The 27469-nt window shown below is 40.2% G+C and overlaps 1 protein-coding gene across 2 annotated transcripts in view; it reads right to left on the reverse strand.

The window, feature by feature from the left end:
* The window catches only part of rasa3 (RAS p21 protein activator 3), a 50078-nt gene extending 35150 nt beyond the window's left edge, over positions 1–14928 (reverse strand). Inside the window, exons 1-2 of one of the 2 annotated variants that reach the window (XM_047363252.1) lie at positions 14604–14928; positions 2595–2712 (exon numbers count right to left, since the gene is read on the reverse strand). In XM_047363252.1, coding sequence (XP_047219208.1) covers positions 2595–2712; positions 14604–14658 — 173 coding nt within the window. In that variant the 5' untranslated portion in view covers positions 14659–14928. The remainder of the gene's footprint in view (positions 1–2594; positions 2713–14603) is intronic. The other variant, XM_047363253.1, reaches the window with a different exon arrangement.
* Between the last annotated feature and the right edge of the window lie 12541 nt (positions 14929–27469).

Genomic DNA, 27469 nt, shown 5'->3' on the forward strand with positions numbered 1-27469 from the left:
AAGTGATGTTAAGGTCTGGTGACACTGATCTCTATGTCACCACAACGGCGGAGTCCATGTTGGTGAATAAAGAAAAATCCTTGGTAGTTGTGATCGCTTTAATATGTATCTCAGAACACAAATTTTGCAAAATATTATAAAATGCAGGGAGTGGTGGGCTAATGGTTAGAAAGCAGGGCATTTGGGTCCTGGAGAGGCCACAAGTACCCTGATTCGAATCCCACAACCTGCCACTCTGGGTCCCTGAGACAGACCCTTAGCCCCTGAATGCTTCCCGGGCGCCACACAATGGCAGCCCACTAAATGCAGAGGATAATTTCTCCACTATGAGATCAATAAAGTCTAAATTATTATTATTATTAAAATGATTGTTATTATTAATAATCATTAAAATTATTATTATTGTTATTAAATTTGCAGCATGTCTCTCTGTGTCTCTGAGAAGACAGTAAAAGCAGAAGTCCGTGCTTCCTTTAATTAAATATTTCCAGTAAGGTTGCCAAATTTTATCAATATATGTGTGCAAAACACTGTGATATTTATCATGGGTTGCTAGATTTAAATATTGTGCTTGCAGACAAAATACAGAACTGCCTTGTAATTTAAAGTTACCAGAAAATATGACCGGCAGATGAGTATAAAGTCAAAGACGATCGAAATAAACTGCCGGGTTTATTTAAGCAATGTGAAATAAAAAGAAACTCAACCTATTGTTTGTGGCCCATCCAAAAAGTCCTACCTCCCCACTAAGGCAGTTTTTTGGATATATTTGTACCCACTTTTATCAGATTTGTTCCTAGTTCCTGCCGTGGAACCAGGACCAGTAAACAAAGGAGGGAGAAAAACAACCCCTGAAAACTACCCTTCTCCCTGAAAAGGTTTCTGCAGGGAAAACACACATTAATATAGTTTTATGTTGCAGTTCAATTGATACAAAAGAATAAATAATGGCAGAGACCCTAATTACTTAATTTGTGACAAATATTCAGTTTGTAGAGAAAAAAAACTGTATTTCCTGATTCAGGAAATACACATCACTGTCTCATCAGTTATCAACTGATGGATTAGCTGGTTAATCTATAAACTGTTAATATTTTCTTCCCATCCTACTGACTGGGAGTGTCCTCAACTTGAAGCCAGACTGAAGGTGTACTTTTACCCTCATGTAAATACCTCACGCACATTCTTGTCCACATCCAGAGATGATTGATTCGGTCAATTAATTACCTCCTCTATGGAAAATAAAGCTGGCAGGTATTTACGTCTTTCCATGAATCGGCTGGGGGGAAAAAGGATTCTGCAGCCTGTTTGCTTGCAACAAAAAGGCCTGTTTGTGACCGCTGACTGGAAGGCACAGTGGCTTTCACATCCCGCCTCACCTAAATGACATCCACAGAAATCACAGTAATAAGAATCTCGTGAGCCGAGCCCTCAGTGCTGCTGCTGTTGCTAATTACTGACTTCTTCCGCTGCACGGCCGACATGAAGACAGACAGAGGTGCAGATGGATGAATGGGAAGGAGCATGACTACACTTATCATTGATCTAATAAATAAACACATTTGAACTCTTTTATTAAGCCATTATATTTAATTTCCTCAGAGAGTATCAGCATGTTGAGGAGCTACCTGGAAAACCTGGTGTTCATTATTTATTTTGAGTATTTTACAGCAATGGCACATGATAAATATCCAGCTTGGAAGCTTTATGCAACATTGTTTTTTGTTTCTGTCACACAAAACAAATTACAGCACTACTTTTACGGCACTAATGTATTTATATCATGTACATGTACACACTTTACTACTGTTAGAATATTACAAAAAATAGCTGAGAATAAATAATTTGATGTCGTGTTGTTAGTTTGCGGTACTTCTTGTACAGCTCTTACTCGGTTGCTTTCCCTGCTGTGTTGTGGTTCTATTTTCACTCAAGTGACACCTACTGTTTACTGCTCCACAACCTAAAAACAATCACAGTTTAAAACAACACAAACACGCAGCAGATATAGCAGGAAACACAATGGAAGAATGAGCAGACACAGAGCTGACTGGATTTTGCTGAAAACCTATGATCCATGAAGATGATGGAAATCGAACAACACCGGATTCCATTTCTGTTCTGCTGCAGCACAAACCTTCATCGGCTCTTCAGCTGGAAAGAAGTCCGCCTCTTGCATCTTCGGCTCTGAGATAAGTCCAATATGCTGGGAGGCAGATTTCTAACAAAATAACCTTTAGAGGTTGCTGTGGTGTAAAAACCTTTTGTTTGAGTCCTAATACTAAATCATTTTGTTGCATGGTCCAAAAATATATAACTGTTTGCTGCATTTTTAATGTAAGAAAATAGGGTCCAAATATATTAGAAAGCCTTAAAACGAAATTAGACATTTTTAATTATTATTAAGATAAACACTCCAAGCCAAAGGCAACAATAACACCATGTAATTAATGAAGGACTACCAGTCTTAGAAACTGGATAGACTACTGTCCAACTTTTGTTCCTTACAATTACATAAAAAAGGCTTTTCTTTTTCTTATCCTCAAATTTGCATAACAAGACCAGACAAGGGCAAAAAGGGGCTTTAAACACACCAAAGTGACTTTTCCACGATCTTGGTCCTGAAGACCTCTTCTTGGTCCAGGTTAACGGTGCAGTAACAATCCCTCATCCTGTTCGGCCCTGGATATGGAGGGATGTTTTTTGCTTCCCCTACACAAACAAACAAAGAGATTGAGTGAGAGTAATTTAGAAGTGCCGCAAGGGCAAAAGTAATGTGTTTATTCAGGCTTCCAGGGGTAACCTTTTTTAAGAGCACTAAAAGCACAAAAAGCATTAAAAAAAAAAAGAAATAGCACTATGTAAGTTTACAACTGCTCAAGTCATGAGAGCATGCATGTATGTGAGGATGTAGATCTTTTTTCTGTCCCACCACCACATTCAGCAGCACGATAAATGAGATTAGCCCTGCCAAGGTGGTTACTTTTACATCATGCACATGTTTATCAAGCTCTCCCAGAGACACAGTTACCAGAAGGACACGTGAGCAGGCTTTCTGGTATGTTTCCGCTGTATTGTCAGCTCTGTGAATGAAAGAATCTGCGTGGGACATTTCGTGAAATCTTCTGAGTCTCAATCCGTTCATCAGATGTTTGATAGACAGCACTCCTTTTCACAAGAATGTTGTCCTACCACCCACTGGCACACACACACACAGGACACAAAGGTTTTGCTACAGTCCTGCAGGACAAATATATTCTGCTTCATGAAGCTGTGGACCCAGTGGTCTGCTCCTTATTGTGTTTCTCTTCACCTTGGGGACCCACAGGACTCTGCAGTCTTTAGTTACACATGTGTTAACTAGCCCTGTCAGTGTTTGCTCCAATAACACGCCATCTGTATGGCAATCTGATGCAGATTTGTCTCGATGTTTTACTTTTACCGTTAAAAGAGTAACCTATTTAGGAGCAACTGAGACAGCAGGGATCAGGGAACCCAAAAGATTTAAATACTTACATAACTCTTTGCTTTTAAACATACATTCATCAACTTGTTAGGGCTATAGCTAACTTACAAAGAGTCTTCAGAAAAGCTAGGTAATGATACCAGTGTTTTTTTGAAAATAGCAGCTGCCTGCAAAACTAGAGATGCCTAAAAGCAGGTAAAAATGCATTTTTAAGTGGAAGAAAAAATTTTGAAAATGTGAGGAACCAGCATTTTCATTGAGTTGAATTTGGTGTGAGATTATCATGGTTGGATATGCTTGGAAATAAATATTATGGTTTCACTGTATTAACACAAAGATCATGTCAGTCAGTCAGTCAGTAATTTTAGTAATAGTTTCAAGTAAATATTCTTATTGTGCAAAATATTCTGGTATTACAGAACAACACAAGTTTGATAAGAGTGAAAGGAAATAATTCTAAATTTCTTTTTTCTTGAAAGCAGTGGAAAATTGTAGCAGGGTTTCTTCAGCCTGCTGACTGGAAGTGCACAGCAACTGTGGGGGAGGGGCAGCGCTGTGGTTACTCTGGTCCGCATACAACAGATAACTCTCTTCTCTCTGGCACTTTACCTGGTATGTCTTTAAAAGGCCCTTAAACCATAGAAACTGTATTACAGAATATTTTTGCTTTTCTGAAACCGTAACCTTTCAAAAACCTTGGTGACCCTGGTAACAGGCAGACATCTAGCTGAATCCTATTTTGATGACGATGGCCACAGATAAACCTGTGTGCCCCTATCCTTTGTCCTTAAAGCAAGAAAATCATGATAAACTCCAACGCTTTAAACTGGTTTGTTAAGAAAAACATTTCCGCTGCTACAGCAGAAAACAGTAGACATGTACTTGGTTACAGTCCCAGCAGCTGAAACCAAAGCGGAAAGGGGGAAAAAGTTGACATTTGATACTGGATGGCCTGCTGTGAAACAACAAAACAGATAATCTGCTTGTGAAATGAAGAAGCCATTTGTCATGCCTGTATTTCTGCACACTGATTTAGCAGACCCATAGGACTTTTTAATCATTCTGCTTTCTAAACTAATAGAGGCCATTTAAACATATTCTCCACCCTTTATTAAATTACAAAAATGACATACCACAATTCATTAAATATGTTACGGTGGTTTTGTTCAGGATTTCATGAGCTTTTCATATTATCACGGCACCAGCTGAATCTTTCAGAGAGATGAGTTAAAGCATGCAAGAGTGAGGAGGTGAGTGACTGCATTTGTAGGAACACAGCATGTCACAGTTTGGCTAAAACCTGGGGTTTATTTAAACATTAGTTCTAGGCTGATACAATACCTGCCCGTTATGTCCTTTAACAAAATTTCATTGTATTTCTGTTGTAAGTTTCACACCTGATGTAATGACAGGCCGATCCTTTGAGACAAATACTGCAATCAGAGCAACAACACTGCTTGATATGGTGTCTCCATAATGCAGCACATGAGACAAATGTAAAACCCTGGTCAGACAAACTGAGTGGAAAAACTGCATTCTGTGGGGATTCTAACATAGCAGCATTATTGTGGCTTTTCTGGAGGCTGATTCGTGCCCTGGATGGGTCATTACACGACAGCTCCTGATAACAGCATTAATTCACAAATGAAGCAGACACCTAAGCTGCGCAACGTAACACTCACTTCATTGCTTCAACTTGAAGGCTGCAGCTCTTACGTTGGAGGTGGCGTTACCACTTTGGTTGCCTCGGTTAGAAGACCCTCATCATCTCTGCTTTTCTTTTATCCATTCTCCAATTTTTATTTCATCTCCACACAGTAATCCCTCTCATTCAGTCATTCAGTCCATGCTCCCAAATTCCCTTTAATCTCAATTCCCCCCCCCTGCCCATTCATGATCTGTGTGATGCCTTGATTGGATTGCATTGGTGGATTGCACCATTTGGGTCGTCCAAAATGTCATGGGATTACCACTGCTTTCTCTGCTCTGTGTTTTCTTAATGACTACAACTTTATTTAAAATTAATAGTTTATATTGTATTTAGCTTTTTTAATGCTTAAAAATGTTAGTCGTAGGTTTCATTTTTAAAGTCTTTACCTCTGTACAGTGAGATATTGCAGCTTACTGTTAGGGCATCATGGACAGTTGTATGTTTCTGAATTCATGGGGGTGGATAGTTCCGGTTTTAGCTTTGTTTACCTATGTGTGCTCATGCATGAAGGCACATGAGTCTGTTACAAAAAATAAAAAAAAGATGAACAAGTCTTTAACATTTTATTTAACATGTTACAATAAAGAGTTTATCAGATAGCAGTTTCACTCCTTTCATCTTTCTGTTTCTTTTGCCTGAAGCTCATATCTTTCATTTTCTCTAACCCAGTTAACTTGATTTCATTTTCTGTAATTTCTGATGCTTCCCTTTTTCAGCTCTTTCCCCATTATGCCTTGTTTCCTCTCCACAAACCTGCATGCGCATGCACCCAAATAGACAGAAGAACAGCAGCTTTTTTGTTTTTCAGCCATCACCAATGCAGCTGTCCCTGGAGAATATCTTACCACGGTATCTGAGCAAAACAGGCCAAGACACACACTTGGCACAACTGTGGGCGCACATGACAAATATGAGTGGGTAGAGCAGAGATGAAACGATGACAGGAGCAGGGCGAATTGACATGGTTGACTCCCCTCATCAGCACAGCCAATGAAAATGTGGCAAGAAGAGAAGAAACAAGGAAACGAGAGTGATTGAATGGACGTAATGGATGCAGTGAATGTGTAGCTTTGTTCCTTTACCCCCTCTGTTGACTAATTCCAGCAGCCGCGCTCATGTGTACAGTTACAGACATGCTGTTCGACTCGCTACTCTAATCTTGTCTGACATGAACACATTCGAGGATACACAGGCGTGAATGCTTTCAACCCAACTAGCAGACCTGGGGAACATAGAATTTAAGAAAGGGAAAGAGGGGGAGGCAAGATTGTCACACACACACAAAGAATTACAAGCAGTGTGCTAAATTGAATGTAAGAGAGAGGAGGAAGATTAAGAGAAAGAGAGAAAAGTCAGCCAGATAGAAAACTGGAGAGCAGTTCGCTTCGGAGAACGCTACAACAGGAAATGAGATGAGGAGAAAGGAATTTCAACTGGATCCAAGGCGAAGTTTAAAAGCAGTGAGAACAACCCAGTCACCCCTGAGAGTATGTGAACGCAGGGGGACCACGGTGACAGACATCATGAGAATGGAAACAAGGAATGAAACTTGCTTATTGTCCCACTGGTGCTGCCCGTCCCTTTGATGTTTGCAGGTAGAGACGCATAACAGAACTGAAACCAAACTGGAAGTCATTACTGTCGTTCTGAATATGACTAAACATAAAAAACATTCACCCACACAGAACCTGCAAAGGCTCTCCATACTCATATCCAGCTTTAATCCTGCAGGACTGATTCCTGATTCACTGAAAACAGGGCAGCAAATTTAATTCACAAGGTAATCTAAAGAACAGTGAGGGCAGAAAAACTAAAAAGCATTTACATTTAAGCTGTGCTGTAAGCTAAACTAGAAGCAGTGTTGCAACTAAACTATCACTTTACTAGGACACACCCACGATGACCCACAAACCTGGACCCAAAGCTATGATTAATGGAAATATTTTAGAGTACTGGTCATAGCAGGAAAACCATTTTTTCCCCCCACTTCCTACATTATAGGCTTTCAAAATTAAAGAAATTTCATATTATGATCTAAAAACGTTCCATAAAGTACATTTTTCCCCAAAACCTCTTGAAAACTTAGCTACATCACGTCATGACAAAAGCCTCATTAGCCTTCATTTACAGGGATACAATGTGAGTTTGGGGTTGGTGAGTAAAAGAGACTAGCAAGTTTTACAATGCTGCAGCAAATTTAAGTCTTAAGTCGGTTTTCCTTCAAACTCTTCAGGCATTCTTGCTTGCAATGGCTGTTCTGGATATTTATTTTTATAAATACCTTTTATCTCTAATATAATATTATTATTGGTAATACTTTAGGCTATTAACATTACTATTTTTAGCAGTGTTATTATTATTATAATTATTTTGATTATTTTCATTTTCAGTAACAAACAAACTTAAAGAGAAACCTATGTATATATGGTTAATATGAGTATTTTTTAATGGTTTTTCCTTTGTTTTGTTCATGTTTTGACTTCTGTTCACACTTCTTGTCTCTCCTTTTTTGTCCAAAATAATAATTGAAATTTTTGTTTTATCTTTTTAAGGCTCACAGACCACGGGGCCCAGTTTGCTCTAACTGCCCAGCTGATTGGTCATGAAGCATTCCAGGTCCTTTAGAAGAAATTGAGACTATGGCACATAATTTTCAGCAGTACACAGCTGATTTTGTTTCTTTCTCACTGTACAGAACATATACAATATATTGGGTAAAACGTTTAAGCCTAAAAAAACTATATTTTGATGGCCGTGTGGATGCATCTCATATGCTGACATATTATGCATCCTTAGAGAGTTTAGGACTGTGAGTAAAATCCACATTAATAGCTTTCTCTATGTGAGTCAGCGAAACCATTTATAACATAAATTATACATGAGAGTTAAAAGCATTTAATACTACCTGATTGGCTCAACTGAAGCAAAAAAAAAAAAAGACTAATTTCTCAGATCTAAGAGCTAAGTTTTGTTCACAGTGGCAGCAGCAACATAAGCATGCATTTCTTTTTGGCACAAACTGTCTGATCAGCTGAGCTTTTCCCACTCAAAGTTTTCACACAACCCCAGCAGTTGTAGGAGTAGCATGTGGAGAAGCACAATTGGAAAGAAGGGAGGCTCTGGTTAAAAACCATACACCACCATCTCTGTGATAAACCAGCATACAGTTACTGATCAAACTCCCTCTTTGTTTCAGCGCCGCCTAGAGCTAATGTTCACACAAGTTCGTTGGTCTCAATGGAAAACTCGAGTAAAAGAGAAATAAACAACACAAACACCCATATCTTTACATGAAATAGACCCCTGCAGGAAGAGCAGCTTTAAAAAAAAAACGTCTCGTTGAGGTGAAAACCAGGTGTGTTTATGCAAGACGGTGACCTTTTAAACCAGCATGGTATGACCGGCGCAGTTAGCAGGAGAGAGGCTGAGCTCCAAGTCCTGTTCAGGATGCAGTTAAACCTCAACAGTGCCTCCGGGCTTCATATGCATTTACATAATACTTAGAAGACTGTGCTTGTTTTTTTTCTTCAGGAAAAAGTACAAATAAAGATACAAAAACAAAAAAAAAGAAATAGGGGGGTCAACCTTGTCATGTCTCTCGGTTTCGTGCCCTCTCAGACAAGCTTAGCAGACAGAGCTGAGATGTTGTGATATCTATTAAAAAGCACAGGACAGGGAGCAAGTGTTGGGTGTAAATTCTTGCGTGTGGCAAGCTGGACTTGCTGGCTTTGACTGGGCATGGAAACACTGTTGCAAAACCCTATTTAACCAGTGTACACGTAGCCATTTCCTAACAAGTGACTGAAGTCACTTTTCACACAGCTTCTTTCTCTTTCCATTGTACGGTATGTTTGCTGTTTTCCTTCATGTGACATTACTAGCAGGTAGAGGTCGTCCCACAGGGCGTGTGAAGGACATGGCGAAGGAATGGCACTGTGGGCGAGCCCTCCAGCCCTTTATTTACCTCAGTTGACCCCGCATGCTGGGCCTACAGCGATACTTCCCAATACTGCTGGTACTGCGTTCTCATGGAGGACACATTAGTGACACAAGGAGAACAACCTGGATTCTTCCACCAGCCTCAAACTCTCAGCGGTCAACACGTGTGTTTATGAGAAACCACCGGGACAACCTCGCCTTCTGGGACAAAATGGAGAACTTGGCATACACTTTTTATTTCTATAAAGTGACATGCAAAACAGAATTTCAAACCAACCACCCCATACCAACCAAAACAGGGGCCAGCACCGACACCACATAGCTGCCATTCATTGTTGATGGGAAGAAAAATTTGGAAACTCACTTGACAGCTGGCAAGCTAAGGATGTAGGCCTTAGTCACAGCGACCACATTTTCCCCTCCAGCCTGAATTCAGCCAACCAGTCTTATTTCCTGGACCTCCAACGTCTGAGATCCTCTACACACAATGAGTAATCTAGTATTCCTTCCAGTTTGCATCAAACACTTTCACGACATCCAAAATTACACTTGTATTGTAACATCATTAAACAGTAACAACCCTGTTCTTTGCCAACATTGTAAAGCCTATAAAAATAGTTCGTGTTGCACAGTTAGGAGAACAAATAATTTATTCATGGTCAACCTGCCTGCAATCAAACACTGACTCTGGCGTGAAAGAGTCTAACCATTTATATTGTAATTAAACGGGAAGTTATAAATATAAATGGGCAAAACTTACAGAAGTAAAATGGAAATGTTTGCAAATGCTTAACTACAACCACTTTGGTTATGTAATCTTTTTCCACTGGTGTATCTGGTATGCCATCTAGAACACAAAACATGCTTTCTTTGACCACCAAGCTTTAAAATTTCCCCAATTATTCAATAACTGGTCTCTTTAAAAGCCTCTGCAATCAATATTTTTACATAAACAATGAATAAAAGTGACTTTAAGGGAATCACTCATAACAAACAGAACAACGGGGACTTATAGTGCTCTGTAGCTAACAGTCTGGGTTTTGTAGCCCGCATATTTTCTTTCGTTCTGTCTCACTGCTCTCATCAGGATATTCTGGTTGTTTTTACTAAAAAAAAAGTTGTTCCACATGTACCTGTAATGAAACACCATATGGGTGAAGAAGTGAACAGCTGGTAAGCAAAAACTGACGTGTGTGCTGCTTTTGTTTTACTCCTTTTTTCCTGTCTGTATCACATTTGTGCAATTTAGACCAGAGCAGCAACAACAGCAAAAAAAGGTGGTCATGTACCATGACAAACACAAGTTTAAATGTCTTTATAGTATAATAGCAACAGGAAGTTGCAAAGAAATCTCACACTTTTTAGCCAAACAGTGATATCTTTGTCTGCTCTGACTGTAAAACGCTTCTCCAGAAAGGACTTCAGTCGTACTGAAGTCCTTTCAGTACCTTGAACCATATTAACAGCACACACATACAGAGCTTCCTACTTTCCTAAACATAAATTAAAATATACACAGTTTTTTAGAATTCATACCAATGACTCAATACATTTTAGGGCATTTCCTCGCTAAACATTTACAAATATATCCTGTAATATATTTTTCATTCTTGTATGTGAGCAATACATCTCTCTCTTCGCGCAATCTTTCGATACTTTTTTTTTGCGGGTTTTTACTATTGTTTTGTTTTTTTTGTCTTTATGGATGAAGAATTGATGCAATCTGTTGATTTCCTTGTTTAGTGAATTTAGACAAATTTGCATTTTATAAATAACTAATTTACTGAATCACATTGCAATAAACTGGGCTGAAGTAGGCTGTATCACAATAAAGAGTATTGAGGGTCTTGTTTAGTTTTTGTACACCATGTAGAGATGAATTTTGCAGAGAAATGGAGCTGTAGACGAACTGAACTGATGAAAAAGAAGTTTAAACAGCTGGCTACGTTGAAAACATTGTGCTAATATTGGTCAAAAATACTCCACAGTTTCCCCTATGACTGACCTGTCAGAGGCTGAGTTATAAATTTTAACTCATTTTACACATCTGTATAAGAAGATGCTCAGTAATGTGAGTCATTATGATGTTTTATGTGTGTCACAGTGTTTGCCAAACAATACTTCTCACTGAGACAGAGAGGCCAAACGCACATATGTAGCTGTTAATTAGTCCCGACTCCAGCTGTGCCACTGAGAATTCCCGTCCTCACCGAGCGCTGAGTTGTTGACAGATAAAGCACAGTCTGCTCCCAAATCTGAGAAACCACCTCTGTCCTCCCTCCACCCCCATGTGCATCTCTCTACATCTGCTTTGTATTAGCTTGTTGCCATGCAGGAAAAAACAATGCTTTTGTAGTCTATCCCAGCCAATCAGGAAGTGAATTGAGGGTTGTTTCCTGCTTCCTGTGTTTCCCCCAGACGGTACGGACTAAGGTCCAGTAGTGCAGTTTAGTTTCCGACATTCATTTGTTCCTTCAGGAAGCTGAGAGGGATCATCACCTGGCTGGCCGTAACAATAAGCACTCTTTATCAGACTGTGTGGCAGGCTTTAAGCTCTGAGTCATTGACCAACCTCAGCTTCATGCTAAAGGACGAGGCTCTGATGAAAACAGTGTGATGCAAACGTTTCATAGACATTACTGGGAGCAGAGCCCTGCAGGATTCAGACTGACAGTGAGTATGTCTGCTGCTTGGTAACAGCAAAGAGTAATCTCTGCTGTCGTCACTAAAAGACATTATGAAGAACTTCAACTGAGGCCTTGGAAGTGATGACAACATAACGGTTTCTTATTAACGTCAATAGATGACAGAAACTCATAAGGAACTTTTATCTGGGTAACACTATTTGCATGGTAGGTGAATGTAAGTCATGGACAAATTTTGGTCAGCTGCATAGCAAAATAGTGCTGCTTAAACCTCCACTTTAGGTAATGATGATGCACAACTCAAAGGATGAAGGTCTCTTATTTCAATAAGTCAAGCTGTGGTACAAGTACAATTGGAAGTACGTGGGTTGCCTTTTGTGCTGACTTTAGTATCAAAATATTACAAGCAGGTTTATGTCGGTATGAGATACTCAGAATATGAGCACCATGAGTAAAGCTTTTATGGTTTTACAATTTTACATTTATAACACAAATATTTAAAAGAATAATGTTAAACATGATCTAATTTGTTCCAAACATGTAGTAGTCGTCTTTCAGACAGCTGACCAGCAGTGCACAACAACAGGCAGAGGAGGGGTAGTGCTGCGTTACTCTACATTGTGATTGCTCTCGCACTTTTTCCTATGACTTTAAGCCATAGGAAAAAGATGATGCGAAATTTTTATTATAACTTTTTAAAACCTCAGTATACCCCTATACCAATACCTGACACCTGCCTTTTTGCAAGTAATACAAACAAATTAACAGTAAGGTACAGCGTATAAGCAACTACAATCAAAATAACACATTAGCTGATCAAGGCTTTCAAATAAGAAGTGGTATGGGGAAAATTTCCAGAACTCCTAGTTCGAATGTAAGAGCATAACAGTGAACCCCGCCAAAATGGGAATGACATCAAAACCAACTGAACCATACAGCAGATAAAACTTGGATAAGGACTGGGATTTGCTAACTTATATTCTCAGAAACCAAACTAACTACAATGAGCAATACAGACGTATGACTAATTCTTAGAATTTTCAAACTTTCCAACACTGTAAATATGCATTGACAAAGGGAGGTAACGTTGCATACTAACACGTGTGTGAAAGATTAAAGGACAGACAATAAAACTCAATGATATTCCTGCTGTGGCTTGAGGCAGTCCAACTCTGGACAGGTAAGGTGTAAGGTCCAGATGGAAAAACCTCCCACCCATCACGGGGGCAACAATGAACATAAAGGAGACAAACAACCATGCAAGCACACACCCCCACTTAAAATTAACTCAGAATTACATGTTAACCTAACATGCACGATTTTAGACAGTGCAAAACCAGAATATGTGGAGAAAATCAATGCATCCACACATATGCAAACATGCAAACTCAACATAAAAAGGCCTGCACATCCAAGAACAGAGCAGAAACCATCTTAAGACAAACTTTACTAATCAACAAACACTGCATGCAGCCCTTTTTTAATAACGTTTCTTGGAAAACTACTTTACACAATGAATGTAAAGCATAAAGAGGTGCGGATTACGTTACTGTCAATCAAACGATTGTTCCCAGTACACCTGTTACATCATAAAATAATCTGGCACAGCCGTTCGGTAATTCAATAACCTCATAACGTAATGAACACAAAACAGTACAGCTATCCCGGATTAACAATCTGCTCTGCTTTAAGAAATTAAAGGCTGAATGTGTTGTTCACTGCCCAATGTTGGCCGGCAGTACCATGCAGCCTCACAGCTTGCTAGGGTGTTTGTTGTCTTTTTTCCTTTGGAGCCCATCCCTTCTGTTTGCATGTTTGGACTCCAAACTGGATGGAATGGGTCCCAGATAGAAGTCAGCACCATACTGACATAAGATGACCTTTACAGCAAGCACAGGAAATGATTGTCTGCTTCTAATAGAAAAGGAAACAATATGAAAATGTTATCTATAATTGCTTTTAGATAAATGTTAGTAACTTACATACCTTCAACACTGTGGCTCTGATCACCGACTCCTTGTTAATTAATAATAAGCACACTATATCGCATCATTAAAATGTGATTATTAGCACATATCAGTTATAATTGGTACAGAAAGTACATTTTTGCAGGTTTTTTAAGATTATTTGGAAACTTAATGCACAACACAAACACTGCTGCATTTCAAAAGCTGTGATCTTTAATACCGTGCTCTATATCAACTCAGCACACTCATTGCTACATTCACAAGTCAAACATGCAATACATGCCTCCTCCAAACATAAAATGTACCACATTAGAAACCAGCTATGTTCAAACATAGAAATGGTGGGTTAACAATCAGGCAGCCATGCGTGCATTTGAATGAAGCGGATGGAAAGGGAGTATGCAATTAAATGAATGGCTGCTTGTAAGAGTCTAATAACGGTATCTATGGTCCGAAAATGTGCAGAAAAGCATCTGGAAACGTGCAGCTGTGGAGCCTTTATGTCTATTACAGTCTGCTCACATCGGTTCAACTTGAACACACATTATCTGGATCCAAAACGCCAGCTGCCAAATTCCCACATTCTCCCACACGCATTTGAATCCTGCAGTTTCTGTCCGTTTACTTTCTCTGTTTATATATATATACATATATATATATATATATATATATATATATATATATATATATATTATTTGCCGTCCTTTTCGTTGTGTAGAGGGGATCCAGTGTGATCTGAATTACAATAACAGGCAGAACAACACAGACCTGGACCCGTCCTGTCTCCAGCCCTTACAGCTTCCATGATCTCCCTGTAAATAGAGAGCCATCCATTGAGGCGCTCAGACTGGGGGTAGGGATTTTTTTTTCCTTACCTATTTTTATTTTAACGCTCTGAAAAACCCGGAGACCTTCTTCTTCTACCGCCATGGCTTCACCGTAGGTCTTTCCCTTTTGAATCTTAAATGAAGGCTGTCCTCCACGGCTGTTGTTTCTGGCCTCTCCAGCGCTCGGGTATTCCAGGGGCTTTGCACATCTATGTTCTCCGGACAGCGATCATTCTCCGGTCCGATCGCTGCTCCTGTTACTGTTGGAGGTCTAGTGAGCGGATTGAGCTCCAGCCCCGCAGCAGCAGAAGCGGCGGCGCTGACAGTGGAGGAGTGGCCCCATACAACAACCGCCCACAGATGGGTATGGAAGGTAAAAAGTGCCCGGCAGGGGCGGTGCAGAGGAAATGCAGTCTCTGAGTCAGATGTGCAGCGGATTTCTCAGACAAAGGCATGGTGTAGAAGAAAATAAATAATTTGATTAATCTCATGTTTATCTGGATGCTTCCATGTTGTTTGCATTGTGACTTCTGAATGTCCAAGCTGAAACGGAGACCTATTGGACCAGACAACATATTTTAAATGTTATTGTCCAATTTTGGTGAGCCTAACCTCTGGCATCAGTAGGTTTTTCTTTCCTCAATTTTGGGCTGTGCCATATGTAACACCATTTAAAAGAAATTTCTAAAGGAGATGGATACATCTGCAGACTAAAAGTGAGAGGTTCAGAAAATTTGGCATTTCGTCCAATGTCAAAGCAGCTCTAACGGCTGCTTTGACATTTTCTGTTTGTCATTAGTAAACAGTCTTGAAGCAGCTGTCACATTGTCATATTGATTACTACACTGTAAATTTTCAATATGCAGACATACAATACATTTAATTGAAAATTCTCCTCTCTTCTGATAGCTGGTGTCAGTGTCCAGTTTTCCTTGACTTGTTACTGGTTACTCCCCACATAAAGCACCAGGTGCCTTCCTTTCCAGATCCCCTCTAACAGTTTCCTACCTGAAACTGACTGGATATGCAAAAAAAGGGGTGAAGAACAGTTTTAAAATAGGAATTACATAACAGGGGAATCGTGGCTCAGTAATATTGTGGCTATCTTCAAAATAAAAAGCAGGGATATTTCCATTCCTAGCACATGTTTAAGGTTCCACTTGGAGTAAAATTATTGCATGTTTGGATCAACTAAGAATACAATCCTCTTTTTTATAAGTGTGTCATATCTGAAACTAAAGACACACTACCATTTTACAGTGTTATGTGCGTCATAGATTTAAATTTGATCTTTTTGCAAGTCAAATTGACAGTCCTCCTTTGAGACTCAAAGGCTTGAGTTGGGTAGATAACAGTTTATGTCTATGAATGTAAACTTGTACTGAGAAAACCGCCTACTTGCCATTATGATGGCCTTCTAAAGAGAACATTTTTATTGTTTATTGTTGCTTTTACATCAGCCGTAATGTAATCAATGTTGGTGTACACTGGAAAGCAAAATATATATTCTTATATTTGTTCTTTTTTTTTATTATTTAGATGTATCTAAGAATGAATTACATATCCACCAGTACTGCAGAGAGACAGTAGAAGTACTGGTCTCCATTGCATAGCTAAAACTCACAGAAGGACCAGTGGTCTAAAATGAGTAAATGGTCAATAACTTCCTGGAAACAGCAAATCAGAAAGAATGAAAATATTGACAAGCACCGTCCTACAGCGTGAGAAATATCTAGACAGACTTTAAGATCCATTCAGGTGAATGTTACATCATCAGAGCATCATCAGCCCACACTCAAGACCATTTGACCACACCTCTGAGGTCACTATGACCACATTCCTAAAAATAGTCAGACACTGGTCTGGAACACTCTTCTAAATCCTCCAGCTAACAGAGACAGTATGTCTGGAAAAAAAACAACCTGTTGTGCCATTTCTCTACCAGTAACAATGTTCAGCTGCAGTAACTCCGCTGCTGGCTAGAGTGCTGGGATTAGCTGTGACTCTTTTAGAACAGCTCTAAATCTAATTAGGCTATATGTCTCATCATCCCACTCAGGGCCCTGGTCATAAACAGAGAGCACACACAAACGCCTTCATAAAAATGCCATTCTACCTTGGACCATTGGACCAATGTATGCAACTTACACTTCAGAATATTTTCAGAGTACAGTTTTGATTTTGTCAATACATTTGTTGTAAAAAGTTACATTATTAGAGAATTAATTCTGTGGTTTCTGCAGATACTGATCAATGTTGCTAAAGTAAACTAAGACAAAACTGTTAGGCACTCAAAAGTAGCTACTGTATGAGTACTGTATATGATTGTATATGTGTGATGGTGCAGAGGTTACCAGGAATAGACACCATATAAATGAATGAATTAACTTCCTGTATTTTTTTTTTTGGTTTTTTTTTTTTACCGTGTCCTGTCCGGCAGAGTATCACTCAGAATTGTTGTCTGAGTGCAAAGAAATTGCCCAACAGATTTACTTTCACAAGCAGAGCATCACAGCTAATGCTTTAAAGCTCCGCTTGATATTTATAAAATAAACTTTATTATAAACTTCTTTGGGAATATTTCAATTGTTACGGACACGGATACTAAAATGAAAAGGAAAAAAGAAGCTCAAAAAAGAGAGAGATGGGGGAAAAGGAGAGAAAAGGAGGAAAGAGTGGAGGAGAGAAAGGATGAAGAGAATACAGGTTTACACCCTGCTTGCTTATACACCTGCAGCTGTTTTTTTGTTTTTTTTAACAAAATAGTACACGGTAATTCTGAATGTAAAACGTACTTAGTGAGAGGTGCAGCCCAATATAGAACATCTGTGTATCTGTCAACACCTGAAGCTTAACACCTGTGAGTATGAGTGTGGACACGCTTTTGTATACAAGGTTTCTCCACAAAAATATGCAATAGCGAGTGTGACGACTCACAGGCCTGCCCCATGGTCCCTGGACCGACACTGAGGAGATCCGAGCCACATACATCTAAAGGCCCCCCAAAGCACAGGAACCCCAAGAGAACCACCGCCGGGACTACCGCAACCCGCCCAGAGAACAGCAATGGAGACTCCCAGGGGAACCACCCAGCAGCGACAGTGCAGAAGCCCCAGGGAGCCCCAGCGACGAGCCCACAGGCCCCGCCGGCAGCCGTCCACGCCCGAGCAGATCCAGCCATGAACCCAGAGGCCCAAGACCCCGGGACACACCACCCCCCAAGCAGAGGCCCGACACAGCCCAGGGGGGCCAGGCCCCGGCAAGCAGCCACCGGGAGTGAGCCAGCACACACCAAAGCACCTGGCCCCGGACACCGAGAACCACAAGTACACCAGCGGGCAGAGACTCCAACCACCGGCGGGTGGTGTGGCGAGGAGGAACCTGATCCAGGAGAGGGAGCAGTCCAAGACCCAACCTGTCTAAAAAAAAAAAAAAAAAAAAAAACAGGAACACAGTCACAATCACCCACTCCCACCCTCATGCATACACATAAAATCACTCACACCCAACGCAAGGATAAACAACAATGGACATCATACACTCACTCACACTCCCCATGCATACTCTATACTCCCAGGTCCAGGCACCGGTACCCCCTAGGGGCAACCAGCCCCCGGACCCAGGAGGTGGTCCCCTTCCCTCCTGGGGCAGAGGCAGGCAGACAGCGCCGGTACTGCCCAGACCCGGGTGACCCCGGCCCGGCTCCCGCCCCCCCACCCCGAACCCAGTCCCCAACAACCCCCATCCACCTCCGGAGAGGGGGCTATGCACAAAAGAGGGGTCCACATGGCCCAAAGCAACCCGCCAACCAGAGCCGCCCCAGGACGGAGCAGTCCCGACCCCCCAATGAGCTCCGATCCCAACCCCATGAGTCTCCCACCCCCAGTGAACCCCAACAAGAACCTCCCCACAGGGCCACCCCCAACAAGGACACCGATATCGAACACATCCCCCCGAACCCAAATGCCACGAATCCCCACCCCCACAGGGGCTCATCCCCACAGGTGAACTCCGTGGCCGAGAAGCCAATGAAACCACACCCACACAGCGCAAGCTCCACACACAGCCCCGCTCTAAGAACCCCCGCTGCACCCCGCTCCCCCACCACACAGCCCGCTGCAACGGCAAGGCAAGGGCCCCGCGCAACACCACCCCCGCCCACTGGCGCAACAGGGCAGACCCCACCCAGCACCGCACCCACAACCGGACCCCCGACCCAGCACCATGACGGGACAAACTCATCCACCAAGAGGTCCCCGGCCAGCGGCAGGCACCCAGGGCCAGTGTCCCCCACCACGCCCCCCATCAGCAACAAAAAACACTACATCACTGCCACTGCAACGACTGCCCAGGGAGAAACACTATTCAGCTCAGCTCCACCATCGCCACCCAGCAAACGCCAGTGACCCCACGCCCTAGAAGTGGACACAGCCCCTCCACCCTCCAGCCCACCGCCCCGATCCCCCCTCGGACAAGACAGCCAGCAGAGCAGCACACCTCCAAGCCCGCCCAACCCCCCCCAGACAGCGCCAGCAGCCCCAGCCCACCAGTCCACGAGAGGGATACATGCACCGGCAGTGAACCTGGGCCATGCAGGCCAACTGCTCCAGGCCAAGCACAACCCGCCAGCCGCCCCGGTGCAGTCACAAGACATGCTCCGCTGCCCCACCCACCCAACCGCCAACCGCAGCCCAGCGCCCGACCCCTGGCCAGGACCACAGAAGGAAGCAGTGGAAAAAAGGCCATGGCTGCCCCAGTGACTTCCTGTTATCTGTCTGAGATCCATTGACTAAACAAAGAATGTACATGAAGATTACTTCTACCTTTACTACATGACTCCATTTCTAAATGCATCAACAAACAGCATATGTTCATTATTATTCTCTGTTTTTGGTCTGGAGGGATAAGCTTTCAATCATAAATGTGGACTATCAAGCAACCTATGATCAATGTTTGTTAATTGTCAGTCAGTCAGCCATTTTCTATACTGCTTCTTCCATAGTGGGAACGCGGGGAAGCTGGTGCCTATCTCCAGCAAACTATGGGTGGGAGGTGGGGTACACCCTGGACAGGTTGCCAGTCCATTGCAGGGCAACACACAAACAACCATGCACATACTCATTCACACACCTAAGGGCAACTTAGAGAGACGGGTCTTTGGACTGTGGGAGGAAGCCAGGGTACCAGGTGAGAATCCACGCATGCACAGGTAGAACATGCAAACTCCATGCAGAAAGACCCCCGGCCGGCAGTTGAACCCAGGACCTCCTTGCTGCAAGGCAACAGTCCTACCAACTGCGCCACCATGCAGCCTGTTTGTTAATTGTTAATTGTTTAATTAAAACAAAATGTGCTTGTATGAGATTGAACGTGTTATAGCCTGGAGAAAGAACATTTGAAATAGGTTTGATCGGTGCATCCCTTGTATAAAAAAAACCCCTAGAATGGCCATTCACTGCAGAAAATGTACTATTTATACTTAAAATACACAGCTTTGAAAATAACATAATTTCTTTACATTATAATATTGGTAATTGTGGTAATCTCATCAAAAAGTGCTGATTAATTATACAAGCTAGTTATTGATATGTTATGAGCTGCATTTGCAAAAAAAAATATTTACTTTTGAAACATAAATTATCCCTGACTTAGTCTTATACTAAAAAGATAAATGTTTTCTACATCTATTGAAAGCGCTCTCAGTACAAAACAGCGTTTCCTGTGGGTTCATGCCACTGACATGATTACAATACCAACTGGGCCTTTGCGTCTTTGACTATCAGCTCTAAAACCCTGTGGCTCTTTTCATAGATAATAACCATGGCATTACCAATGTTGTGTAAGTAACCACTCGGGGCATGATGATATTGAAGAAAGAGTGACATGCTGACATGAGAGGAAAGACGTAATCAATTACAGTTCCTCTACATATCCCACTAGCTGTCAGTTTTTACAGCTTGTTACAAAAAAACTGTGACCCAATTATAAATCTACATTTTACTTAGCAAAAACTCAAACTGAAAACTGCTCTCCATAAGTCTTCTTGCACAAAATATGACAGCAGTCAAATTACCAAATTAGATTACAGTGCTGGAGTCCAGATGTTCCACTAACTTGACATACTAGGTAAAGCAGCAGAGGTGAAGAGGGCAGTTTCTTGAACCTGCATGAATGGCATTACATAGGAAAATAAAGCTTTAAAAGGTGGGTGCAACTTGCTGTAGCTTCAGTTGTACTAAAGAGACAACACCCTGTGGTACACCACAACTGTACGAGTGTAACTTCCTGCACGTGTCTGTTAAAACACAGTCAAGTTTTATACAGAAAACCAAACAGATCAGATACATTAACACACACAATAATTTTCAGAGGGTGTGCATATGTGTGCACAGAAAGAGGAAGAGCCTAGTGTTGGTTTGTTTTGCACAACCATTGGAACTGGGTTCAAGGGTGTTGGCACACTTAAAATGACTGTAAATGTACCACTAACCCTCCATATAGTTGTCTGTGTATATATACAGTATATATATATACAGTAGAGAACAAAAGTTTGGACACACCTTCTCATTCAAAGAGTTTTCTTTATTTTCATGACTATGAATATTGTAGCTTCACACTGAAGGCATCAAAACTATGAATTAACACATGTGGAATTATATACTGAACAAAAAAGTGTGAAAAAACTGAAAATCCGCAGCAGAGGTGACTCTTGGTCTTCCTTTCCTGGGGCGGTCCTCATGTGAGCCAGTTTCTTTGTAGCGTTTGATGGTTTTTGCGACTGCACTTGGGGACACTTTAAAAGTTTTCCCAATTGTTCGGACTGACTGACGTTCATTTCTTAAAGTAATGATGGCCACTCCTTTTTCTTTACTTAGCTGCTTTTTTCTTGCCATAATACAAATTCTAACAGTCTATTCAGTAGGACTATCAGCTGTGTACTGTATCCACCTCCTGCACAACACAACTGATGGTCCCAACCCCATTTAGGCTTGAAATCCCACTTATTAAACCTGACAGGGCACACCTGTGAAGTGAAAACCATTTCAGGTGACTACCTCTTGAAGCTCATCAACAGAATGCCAAGAGTGTGCAGAGCAGTAATCAAAGCAAAAGGTGGCTACTTTGAAGAACCTAGAATATAAGATATTTTCAGTTGTTTCACACTGTTTTGTTCAGTATATAATTCCACATGTGTTAATTCATAGTTTTGATGCCTTCAGTGTGAAGCTACAATATTCATAGTCATGAAAATAATGACAACTCTTTGAATGAGAAGGTGTGTCCAAACTTTTGGTCTGTACTGTATATATATAAAATAAATATGTGTGTGTGTGTGTGTGTGTGGTAGGGACAGAATACTGTGTTGAACAGATGGTGACAGACTTAGGCAAACATAATCCTGGCGTTATGGAGAACACAAAAGCTTTATGAATGTATGAATCAAATCAGATTGAATTTGGCTTGTGGCTATGAGGGCCTACAGTATTTTGATCTAGCATGTATATACTGTTGCACTACTGCAACCCAGCACAAACAAACATATACAGTAGTGTTGATGTTGATCAGATTTGATGTTTGCAATAATTATTTTTTTCCCAACTCTGTCTTTGATATCGTTTGAGTTAGAAAAACCTAACAAGAAACACATAATTACAGTACAAGAAACAAAAAAAGTATGCTTTTTAATGCATTGCTGTGGAAATTAATATATTATTAATATATATAATATGGGTTTTGCAAATAAAAAGCAGCACCAATGTGAAAGAATGCGTTAGTAGTAAAAATCCAGAACCAGGAATACGGAATAAGTACATTCAACATTTAGATTCTGTCTTTACGTCAGTTTGCTGTCATCCTTGTAGTTAAGACGGTTTGATGACAGTAGGGGTAATCAAATAAACATAACAAGCACAAAAACTGAATCACCATAGTGCAACAATAAGACATTTTCTGTTTGTGACCAGTGCCAGCATCTGAAGTGTCGATGTTTCCATGATTAGCTGGTTTAAATACCTTTTTTAAAGATGGGGTTGTTACCTGTAATGAAATAATATATTATTTTCAACTGTAGTGAGAGGATGATTAATTTATCTAACCTCCAAACATCAACAACAAAGGGTTCAACCACAGCACCAGTATATCAGTGTTACAGCACCACCCAGTGTGCACACACAGGTATGGCTAAACATGTCTGGACTGGAGATTTTCAATGATTGATTGATTGATTGATTTATCTCTGTTTTTTAATTTTTCATTGTCTTATTATGAATATTATTATTATTTTTTCAGTTTACATAGTTTGATCATTTTTAATGTGTCCTAAGTGGTTTTATGTTAGTCCTACTTTAACATCTGTGAAGCAGTTTGCGTGTATAGAAAGTGCTTGATTGATTGATTGATTGATTGATTGATTGATTGATGTAGACATTCCCAATCCTTACTCATGCATCACCAGTCATGAACTGCAGCTACCTTCATGTAATGTTTGTTTTTCAGAATGTGTTTTTTTGTCTTCACCAATCATATGATTATATATTCAGATATAATCAGATAACTGATTTAGATACAGTTTGAGAAATCCATTTTTTAAAGTTTGTTTTTGCTCAGTTCATATTTAAATAATTTAGCTATGCTCACATTGTGTATCTCTAAATAGAATTTGCTGTTTCGATTGTGGCGACTGTGCGATTGTGACTTTTTGGAAGCCGTGGCCTATTGTATACTGTAGCTTCTTGTTATAGATACCAAGTTTTGTTTAGTTCTTTCTCAGACAACTCTTGATGTCTCAACTTGATCCGATCCAGTTTGTCATGTGTTTACACTGGGAAAATGTCCTTTATTGTTTTAAGATCAAAATATACTCTGACTACATGTTGTTGGTCCACAACAGCTTCTAAGTGCATATGAACAAGCAGATGAAATGGCCATTTTACTATGATTGAACAGCAAGCTTAATAGCTTGCAGTAAACACCTAGTAAGGAAAAATGTTTTGCCAGAGTCAAACATTTTCTCATGGCAGAGGCAATAAACTCAGACTCAGATCCTGAAACTAAGAAGTGCTATTTGTCATAAACAGAAGAAAAAAACAACAAAGGAAAACTCTATGTAAAAAACTCAACGTTAAATGACCCAGAACATTGTACCCCTGGATATTAACTTCCCAGAACCTTGAATTTTACCCAGGCCATTTCTTGTGTGTAAGTCCATGCATTTGTTACTTCAAGGTTGGACTATTGTAATTTGTTACTATCAGGATGTCCACAAAATGCAGTTAAAAGCCTTCAGCTGATTCAAAATGCTGCAGCAAGAGTTCTGATGAAAATTAAAAAGAGAGATCATATTTCTCCTATTTTAGCCTCCCTTCATTGGCTCCCTGTTAAATCCAGAATAGAATTTAAAATTCTCCTCCTCACATATAAAGCCCAATGATCTAGCTCCATCATACATCAGAGATCTGATTGTTCCATATGTTCCTAACAGAGCACTTCGTTCTCAGACTGCAGGTTTACTGGTGGTTCCTAGAGTCTCTAGAAGTAGAATGGGAGGCAGATCCTTTAGTTATCAGGCTCCTCTCCTGTGGAACCAGCTCCCAGTTTTAGTCCGTGAGGCAGACACCCTGTCTACTTTTAAGGCTAGGCTTAAAACTTTCCTTTTTGATAAAGCTTATAGTTAGAGTGGCTTAGTTTATCCTGAGCTATCTTCCTTTTTTTTTTTACCTCCGTCTTCTTCCCTCCCTGTTGGTTGGAGTAAGGGGGAGTCAGGTTTAGCCTAAACCGGCTCAGTTATGTTTGAGGTGCAAACACACCCTCCATTTCTGCTACCTGTATGACCCCTTCTCTTTTCCAATGGTTATAATCAGTCTGACAGAGGGAGGTATCCCAATCATTGTGGTTTTTAGTATAACAATGACCATCAGTGGGACCCTTTGTGGGGTTCCTTGAGACGACATTGTTGTAAATAAGCGCCGTTTAACTAAATAATCTGAACTGAAACTTTCTGTGTAGTTATGCTGCTATAGGCTCAGGCTGCTGGAGAACATACCGACCACTTTCACCCTCTTCGCTACATTCTCACACTACTCTCCAATTTTGCATTATTTGCTGTTATTTCAGCTTCTAACCTTGTTCTCTCTTTTCTCTTCCTAGAAGCTACACCTGGCCTGACTGTGTCTACCTGTGACACCTTTCTGGAGAGGGCAATCGTCCGAGCTTCTGCTGGCAACAACTTAATGCTCACCCTCTACCGATGATCCACATAGCCCTGTCTTTTAGTGTTTAACCCTTTCTCTCTCCTAGACATGAAAATTGACTGAGCTTTTACTGTAACTAATTATATGTGCTCTCTTTCAGACTCTAACCTTGAAAACTGGCTCAGAGTTTATCTGTTCTTTCTTTCTAGGTGAAACGACTAAAGGAGCTACATCCATTAACATTTACTTTTCCTTCCCATAGAAAGTACTCCTGGATCAGTGCTTCTGTGTTCTTTTTGTGTCTCTGCTCTGTTCTCTCAAACCCCCAGTCGGTCGTGGCAGATGGCCGCTCATACTGAGCCTGGTTCTGCTGGAGGTTTCTTCCTGTTAAAAGGGGGTTTTTCCTCTCCGCTGTCGCTACATGCATGCTCAGTATGAAGAATTGCTGCAAAGTCAACGCCAGTGACTGTCCACTGTCTCTACATGCTCATCCAGGAGGAATGAATGCTGCAAGTCACTGACTGGATGCAATCTGCTGGGTTTCCTTAGATAGAAAATCTTTTTATCCAATTTGAATAAATAACTGAATCCGACTGCACTGTTCAATTGTTACGATTAATTGGAATGTATGAACCTGACTGTTGTGAAGTGCCTTGAGACAACATGTGTTGTGAATTGGCGCTATATAAATAAAACTGAATTGAATTCCACTGTAGGGTACACTACTGTGTTTTTATATAAACCACATCCATTGACACTGAGAGGATCACTCCTCTGACTGTAGGAAATATTGCAAAAAAGGACCGTCTTGTTTAGTTGCTGAGGATCCCATCATAGAAAACAACATTTTAAAAACACTGGATTTTCAGCTTTAAAACTAGAACTGATGATCCTGTCAAATTGGTTACACTTTATCACTTAGATGAAGTCACTCCAAACTTTTTGGAAAGGTGTAACTGTGACAACCTTTAGATAGATGTCAACAATCAAAGGTTTTGTATTCACTTGTGTTTAGAGCAGAAAAGAGAAAGGAGAGGAGACCTCGAGTGGGAACTACAATCCAGTGTTTTACAGACATATCTCGTGATTGATACATAGTGATTACATTCTGTAACAGAATTTAATCGCTTCTAAGTAAAATGAAGTTAGTAACATTCACAGAATTTTTCAAATTAGGCCTGCTCTATTTGCCCAGAAAAGAGAATTAACCGCACAGACACAGTAGTCGTCATGTGCCTTATTCCTTTCATATTTAAAATCATGCAAAACTATACAATCCTGGTGGATGTGATTATTTTAATCTATATCTAGGAGCAGTAACACTGCAAAACATTTCAACATGTAGGCCTAGAGTTTAAATCCCTAAAAACTGGCTTTGAGGACAATGATACTCTCTCCACCTAAAAAGAGATAAATTAAATGTTTCATTTAAATAATTTAATAACTTCAGTAAGTCAGCCAATTGTATTAACTAAAACTTAATTTATTTGAATATAAACACTGTAAAATATGGTGATATCCAATTTAGGTCCCTGGGCTTAAATGTTGTGTTTGCAAACAAAAAATTTAATTAGTTCTGTTGTATATTTTAATAAAGTAAACAGGAAATATAAACTGTAGAGGTGTTTAAAGTGGGAGATGTCTTAAAAAAACTAAACATTTTAAATATTTAACAAGTAAGAAATGTTTTGTAGCTTTTCACCCTAAAACTCTTATTATAGATATGCCAAATGTACTATCTCCCTCCCAAGACCAGTTGGCACAACAACCAGGTGTTTTAGAGCTGAAATTTGATATTATTTAACAGCTGCTACACTATGAAACAGGCTTAAAGTCACTTTAGTATCACAGGAACTTTGTAACATTTAAATATTTTAACACTTTACACCTTTGCTACATAATTAAAAGTAGCATTAACCCTGTACAGTATACATATATCTTGTTTTCTTTAAACTTAAAAGTTGTTCACAACTGGGCCTTGCTTTGTGTGTGTGTGTGTGTGTGTGTCTGCAGATTTGTTTGTGGGTTTAAATTTGTAGAAAATTGTTAACTATACATGGTTCTGCACTGTATCTATCAATATTTCTAAAAATCAATAAAAACACATTTGACAAAAAACTGGGTATTGTGGTTTTTATTTGTGACGTTATTTTTACAGGTAAAGATAGCAGAACATATTAGGTTTTGAGGGGTTTAAATAAGATGACTGAATTATAAAGCTGAGAAAAATGAACAAGTGCAAAATAAAAAACTCTTTTACAAACCTCCAGGCAGTAGGCAACTTTAAAAGTACTCCCATATACGTTTCTACCATGTACATGGAAACACAGAATAATTGACCCTTAAAAAGTTCCTACAGTCACAATATGCCATAAGATTACATCCAAAATGTGCCAGGTGAATGAGGAAAAGTAAAGAGTTTAGCTTTGATAATGTGACGTTTCTGATCCATCCCAAAAAATATGCAACTTGTAATTTTTCAGACTTGATGTTAAAAGGCAGCAATCACAGTGGCCCTTGTAGGAGTTTTAATAATGATCTTCTCCCTTTTAATCCAACTAAGTTTATTTGTGTACTGTGTTAGAAAAGATCCATACATTCAGACTAATTGCAGACGTGATAAAAGATAAAGGCGTCAGAGATATTAATCAAAAATGTTAAATATGATATTTATGATTGGCTCAAATGCAACATACGAAAAGCCCTTGTGAGTGTGTGCAAAAA

This window comes from Girardinichthys multiradiatus, chromosome 4, assembly GCF_021462225.1.
Source record: "Girardinichthys multiradiatus isolate DD_20200921_A chromosome 4, DD_fGirMul_XY1, whole genome shotgun sequence".
Taxonomy (NCBI): domain Eukaryota; kingdom Metazoa; phylum Chordata; class Actinopteri; order Cyprinodontiformes; family Goodeidae; genus Girardinichthys; species Girardinichthys multiradiatus.